The 7,500-nt window shown below is 38.0% G+C and overlaps 1 protein-coding gene across 1 annotated transcript in view; it reads right to left on the bottom strand.

Annotated features, from left to right (window-relative positions):
* Positions 1-1,268: 1,268 nt before the first annotated feature.
* LOC119584816 (arylsulfatase I-like) overlaps positions 1,269-7,500 on the bottom strand; it is a 14,259-nt gene continuing 8,027 nt past the window's right edge. The window contains exons 6-10 of the mRNA XM_037933459.1: positions 6,227-6,351; positions 5,474-5,646; positions 3,079-3,388; positions 2,571-2,647; positions 1,269-1,911 (exon numbers count right to left, since the gene is read on the bottom strand). Coding sequence (XP_037789387.1) covers positions 1,730-1,911; positions 2,571-2,647; positions 3,079-3,388; positions 5,474-5,646; positions 6,227-6,351 — 867 coding nt within the window. The 3' untranslated portion in view covers positions 1,269-1,729. The remainder of the gene's footprint in view (positions 1,912-2,570; positions 2,648-3,078; positions 3,389-5,473; positions 5,647-6,226; positions 6,352-7,500) is intronic.

Below are 7,500 nucleotides of genomic sequence, written 5' to 3'. Positions count from 1 at the left end.
AATATACACTACACAAAAACAAACACACACACACACACACACACGCACACACACATCACATATATATAATATATGTAAACATATATACATGCATATAAATAATCTGTCGTATGATATACTATAGCAATATATATCATAATATATATATATATATATATATTATATATATATATATATATATATATACAAGCTTTGCATCTCTCCGTTTCATATCATCTTTTTTATTTTGTTTCGTTCCTTCTGTCTTCTCTTAATCTTCGTTCTCTTTACTCTTCTACAACATACGCATTTTCTTCCTTTACGAATATAAACAACACTAATTCATTTTATCAATTCCTTTTCTAGTCTACGTCCTGTACTTTCAACCTTCCCCAATTTTAATACTATTAGTCCAGCAAAACCGAACAAGGCAACGCAGAGTCACCCGGGATCGCATGCAGTGCTATAAAAACGGGTGTTTTGTCTGTCAGCGGCACATATAAAACTCACACGGGATTACGCGCAACACTCCAAGTCAGGCCAAGTTACGGGCGACGTACGAAGCGTTAAACATGAAAATAAAGAATAATGAATAAACAAATAAATAAATAAATAAAATCAAGTAAGGAAGTAAGATTTTTAAAAAATGGGCGTATAACTTTGTTTGGGTATATATAGTACACAGATACAACAGACAAACAAAAACACACACACACACAAAACAAACAAACAAATATACAAACAAGCATATATATACAAATATAAGCTCTATGTGTGTCCATCTTGTTCTCTCTCTCTCTCTCTCTCTCTCTATCTATCTATCTATCTCTCTCTCTCTCTTTCTCCTGCCTTCCTCACTATCGCTGTGTGTATTTACTCATGCATGCGTGTAGTACATGACTGCATAATGTAAGGCCAACAGGTCAACGGACTGGTTCTATATAGCTTACTTGCTTTATTTAGCAGGGTGTTAGTTTACTATTTATACAGACGTGAGTGTTTTCTTTTTTTTTCTTATTTTTAATGAGTGCAAATTGTGAGCGGAGATTGTTACATATCGTTCTATATTAATCTCTTAAGAGATTTTTTTTCTTCTTGTGGGCAATAAGTATTTCATTTATTGTTTCAAAAATGTTATCAATTTGTCAATTACTGGTTTCAGGTCTGTAATTTATCACTTATTGTATATAATGCCACTGGACCAGGATAGACAGCTCCATTTCATAAGAATGTCACTCTTTGTCTTACAATTGTTTGGTGATTTCTGCATCTGCAAATGATTAAGACAATTTCATCTTATCTCCTTTATTACTTAGAAAATAAGAAACATTAATCTTCCATTCGAATTACTGACTTATTAAGTGCTGATAAACTCGGTTGCATAATCCTCGCCACAAGAGTGTAAAGAACAGACAAACACTATGAATGGCCCGTTGATACGTCTGCCAACGCCATCTAGGAGACGGCAGGGAAGTTGACGAATGCCGTGGATGATGCAACCCTTGTTATCATGCAATTTCTTTTTTTAACTGGTAACGTGTTTGAGCTTTCTCTGCACTGGTAACTTTATTCTCATCTCTCCCTACTGTCAAACAAATGATATCCTCATAAATATTGCTTACGAACACAATAACAAATGACTATTATTTTCTCTTCTTCTTCGCTTTTTTAAAATTTGATTTCTAAGGTCATTACTCCTTATTCTTTCCTCCTTTTCCTCTTCTTCTTTTTTTTTAATCATTTACTAAGTTCATGAAGCATTACACCATCCAGGACTCCAAGCACCGCCCCAGTTTGCAGGATTCGAGTTAAAGGAAGGCAGGATGCTGTCCGCCTGCACCACGTTCTCTAACTCGGCTTCGAGTCTCGCCTGAAGCTCCTGGGCGATGTCGGGTTCGAACTCCAGGAGGTTCGTCGTCTCGTTCGGATCATCTGAGTAATAAAGGAGGTTATGTATATAGATAATTGATATGTGTGTGTGTGTGTGTGTGTGTGTGTGTGTGTGTGTGTGTGTGTGTGTGTGTGTGTGTGTGTGTGTGTGTGTGTGTGTGTGTGTGTGTGTGTGTGTAATTGTATGATTAAAAAGTTTGAGGGTACCGAGTGAACTCAGGTTCGAACTCCAAGAGATTCGTTGTCTCGTTCAGATCATCCGGAAAAAAGGAAGTCGTTTAATGTGGTTTATCATTGAAAATATATACATAGGATGATTAAAAAGCTTTAGGGTTCAAAGCGATCTCAGGGTTCGTTGGGGAGTGGGGGGTAAAGAGGCTGTTGAATGTGTTAATATTATTTTTATAATTATATAATGGATATTTAGTTTTTGTGTATTCAGGGTAAAAAAAAAAGTTATTCAAAACAATTATGTAGCGTGGTTTCATAATATATCCAATTGATATAAAGTTAGTTCCTAGAAATAACTCTACAGTAAGCTAACTTCCTCGTTTACATATCTTTAAATTAATATACCAATTTCTTAATCATCTAACTTGCCCCCCCCACACACAACCCCACACCCCTCACCCCCTCCCACAAACACCTATAACCCCCCCCCCCCCACATACATACATACACATACATTTTCAAAATCCTACCTTCCAGATTGAAAAGCCACGGCCCCGTCTCGTTTGTATACAACATAAGACCTCTCATGTACTTATATTTGCCAACCCTGAAAATATAAATAAATAAACACCTTTTTTTTATCTATGTCATATTTTCTTTTACATTCAAAGAGTGTTTATAATAACAATAGAGATGGCAGTGGTAATAATATTGAAGATGATAATAAAATTATGTAGTAATGATGGTAATATTAATAATAATACCAGCAACAGTGGTAATGAGAGTAATATTGATAATAAAAAAAATCATAACAGTGACAACAGCTGTCATTACTACTACTACTATTATTATTATAATCATTATTATCATTATTATTATTACCATTATTGTTGTTATTATTAGTATTATCATTATTATCATTATTACCATTATTGTTGTTATTATTAGTATTATCATTATTACCATTATTGTTGTTATTAGTATTATCATTACTAACAACAACAACAACAACAACAACAACCACAACCACAACCCTACCTGATCCCGCCATCGATGCCGACGCCGGGCACGAAATCCATATTGTAGAAAAACTCCGTCCTCGGAGATTCGAACGAGGGGGAGGAAGCAGCAGGCGACCTCAGGGCCTCCCACTGGTTGACCCCGTCGTCCCCAGCGACCTCCGAGGCTCCTATGGCCGCGAGGAGGGTGTCCTGCCAGTCGACGATGTGCATGAGGCCGTCGTACACCCGCGGCGTGGACTCCAGAAGGGGCGTTCGGATGACGGCGGGCACGCGGGTGGCCCCCTCAAACAGCGACCCCTTGTAGCCGCGGAGGGGTTTGTTGTTGTCTGGTGGGAGGGGGGAGAAGGGGGGAGGGTGAGAGAGGGGAGGGGGTTTGTTGTTGTCTGGTGGGAGGGGGGAGAAGGGGGGAGGGTGAGAGAGGGGAGGGGGTTTGTTGTTGTCTGGTGGGAGGGGGGAGGGTGAGAGAGGGGAGGGGGTTTGTTGTTGTCTGGTGGGAGGGGGAGAAGGGGGGAGGGTGAGAGAGGGGAGGGGGTTTGTTGTTGTCTGGTGGGAGGGGGGAGAAGGGGGGAGGGTGAGAGAGGGGAGGGGGTTTGTTGTTGTCTGGTGGGGGGGGGGGGTGAGAGGGGGAGGGGGTTTGTTGTTGTCTGGTGGGAGGGGGAGAAGGGGGGAGGGTGAGAGAGGGGAGGGGGTTTGTTGTTGTCTGGTGGGAGGGGGGAGAAGGGGGAGGGTGAGAGAGGGGAGGGGGTTTGTTGTTGTCTGGTGGGAGGGGGAGAAGGGGGGAGGGTGAGAGAGGGGAGGGGGTTTGTTGTTGTCTGGTGGGAGGGGGGAGAAGGGGGGAGGGTGAGAGAGGGGAGGGGGTTTGTTGTTGTCTGGTGGGAGGGGGGAGAAGGGGGGAGGGTGAGAGAGGGGAGGGGGTTTGTTGTTGTCTGGTGGGAGGGGGGAGGGTGAGAGAGGGGAGGGGGTTTGTTGTCTGGTGGGAGGGGGGGAGAAGGGGGAGGGTGAGAGAGAGGAAGGGGTTGGTGGTGGTGGGAGGGGGGGAGGAGGGGAAGGGGAGAGAGGAGGAGGTTGGTGGTGGGGTTGGATAGGGGGAGTGAGAGGGGGGAAGGAGAAGGGAAAGGGTGGGGTAGAGGGGAGAGGGGAGGGAGGGAGGGAGAGGAGAGGCAAGGGAAGTGGATGAAGGAGGGGAGAGGGGGAGGAGGGAGGAGAAGGGTTAATTATGGTCTTGAGGGGGGGGGGAGGAGGGATATTAGGAAGAAAGGGGAGTGGAGGGAGTATGGGGAGTTTATCGTGACGTGGAGAAGGGGAGAAAGAAGGGGAGATTTGGGGTAAGAGAAAGGGTATTAGGGAAAATGAGAGATCCATATGGGGAGAAAAATGGTATATGTCTCGATAGTGTAGGAGGGGGGGGGGGGAGGAGGAATAAATGGAGGATTGTTAATGGAAGATATTTAATGGAGGGTTATTAGTGGGGTTATTAATGGAGGGTTATTAGGTAGGGTTGTTAATGGGGGGGGGGGTAGTTAATGGAGGGTTGTTTGGTAAGGCAGCTAATGAAGGGTTGTTAGAAGAGGATTATTAGGTAGGGTTATTAACGGAGGGTTGTTAATGTAAGGTAGTTGATGAAGAGTTGCTAATGGAAGGTTGTTAGCGGAGGGTAATTAGCTAAGGGGAAGGGCTATCGTAGAGGAGGGACTTGCTTTTGTCTGTTAATGGAGGCCTGGGGAAAGGGGTAAGGGGAGGGGGAGAGGGGGGGGAGGGGAGGGTTTCATGGGCAAAATGCATAATGGGTCGAAAGGCTGACGATGGAAGTGTGGTGATTGGATAAGTAGATTGATAATATTTTAGGGATGTGTGGGAAGAGAGGAAGAGAGAGAGAGAGAGAAAGACACACGCACACACACACACACACACACACACACAGACATACACACACAGTGAGAGAAACAGACAGAGAAAGACACAAGCACACACACGCACAAACGCACACACACACACACACACACACACACACACACACAGCAAGAGAGAGAGAGAGAGAGAGAGAGAGAGAGAGAGAGAGAGAGAGAGAGAGAGAGAGAGAGAGAGAGAGAGAGAGAGAGAGAGAGAGAGACAGACAGACAGAGACAAAGAGAGAGAGATACAGAGACAGAGAGAGAGACAGAACCAGAAACAGAAACAAGGACAGAAAGAGAAACAAACAAACAAAAAAAAGGCAGACAGAGAGTCAGACAAAGATATCAAAAGACTTGAACAGAACCAGAACCACAAACAAGAACAGAAAGAAAGAAAACAACAACAACAAAAAAACAGACACAGACGCAGAAATCAACATAAACAGACTTGAACAGAAACACACCAAAACCGACACAGAGAAACACTACAACCACCACCAACCACCACCAACCACAAACCTTTATACTCTCTGCCACCATTGTCCGTTGTCCAAACTATAATAGTATCATCATAGAGTCCGTTGTCCTTCAAAGCCTGAATGACTCTGCCAACACCCTCATCCATGGCCGTCACCATCGCTATTAGCCTCCGTCTGTTCTCGTCTGTCTCGTCGGGGTACATGTCCGTGATACTCTCGGACCATGTTGTTGTTGTGTTGTTTCGTTGTGTCATTGTTACTCTGACCTGTTTGTTTTGTTATTGTTATTATTATTGTTATTGTTGTTATTATTATTTTATTATTATTATTGTTATTGTTATTATTATTATTATTATTATTATTATTATTATTATTATTATTATCATCATCATCATTATTTTCAATATTATTATTATTAGTAGTAATAGTAGCAATAATAGTAGTAGTAGTATCATCATTATTATTATTATTGTTATCATTATTATTGTTATTATCATATCCATTATAATTTTTACTACCATTATTATTATCAATATATCATTACTGTTATTGTTATTTTTTTATTATCATTATCATCATCATCATCATCAATATTATTGTTGTTATCATTTCATTATCATCATCAAAATCATTATAATCATAATCATTATCATTACTCTCCCTCAAACTATATTCTTATATGAACTTCACACTTATACCCAAAATCCTTTTTAATATATATATATATATATATATATATATATATATATATATATATATATATATAACACATATATAACATATATATCAAAACTTTAGATTTCGAAAACTCGCCTCCAGTGGCACGTGAACATTCTGCGTCGCAAGGTATAGGAAGAAAGGATCCTCTCTGCCGTTATAGGATTCGATCACCTCTATAGCCTTGTCAGCGAACAGATACTATAAGTGAAAGAATAACGAGGTTACAAAGGGAATTAAGAGGTGAATGAGATTGGAAATTTTGAAGGAAATAAAAGAATTTTTTTGTGTTTTAATGGGTTATAAACAGGTGAAAAAAAAACAGGAAATTGGGATGGAAAAAGAAAGAATGTTGGTGTTTTTAGGTAAATTATAAAATTATTAATGATGTTAATAAACAGAGATACGAAGGGAATTAAGAGGTGAATGAGAGTGGAAATTTGCAAAAAAAAAAAAGAAAAATTGTTTTAAGGTAAATGATAAAATTGTTAATACTTTTGTTAAATATATATGGCATACGGAAAAAGGGGATAGTCTTAATGAAAAAATTTATGGCCTTATAAATACTATAGGTGACAGAAAAAAAAAACATTAATAGGTGAATAAAACTGAAAATTGGCATAAAAAGAAATAAAAAATAACTGGTATTTTTGTAAATCGTTAAATTGTTAATGATTTTTTAAAAAGTAGATTATACGACAGATGTAGAAAAAGGAGGGACTTTAATGAATAATTTATAACCTTTTCAGCGAATAGATATTATAAGAGAAAGAAGTAGATTGAAAAGTAATGAATGAATAAAATGAAAAAAAAAAAAAAATAAAAAAATAAATAAAAAAGAAAGAAAAAGAATTAAAGAAAAAAAGAAAGAAAGAAAGAAAAAAAAAACATATATACATTAGCGTTTTCAGGTAAATAATTGAATTAATGTCTTTTTTTAAATAAATGGATGTTATCAAATAATTTTATGACAGTTCTATGGCCTTGCCAGCGAACTATATAAAATAAAAAAGAAAAGAAAAGACGATAATCTAGGAAATAAGGAGAGAAAAAGATTATTAGTATTTTGATGTAAACTACGAAATTATTGATATCAATTTTTAAAGGAGATTATGACAGACATATGAAAAGGATGAATGTTAATATATAATCTTATATATATATATATATATATATATATATATATATATATATATATATATATGTATGTATATAATATATATATTATTATATATATGTATATATATAATATATATATATATATATTATATATATATATATATATATATATATATATATATATATTTTTTTTTTTTTTTTTTTTTTTTTTTTTTTTTTTTTTTTTTTTAT

This window comes from Penaeus monodon, chromosome 18, assembly GCF_015228065.2.
Source record: "Penaeus monodon isolate SGIC_2016 chromosome 18, NSTDA_Pmon_1, whole genome shotgun sequence".
NCBI classification, from domain to species: Eukaryota; Metazoa; Arthropoda; class Malacostraca; order Decapoda; family Penaeidae; genus Penaeus; species Penaeus monodon.
Note: the sequence above shows the minus strand (reverse complement) of the source record. Positions and strands in the feature narration are given on the sequence as shown.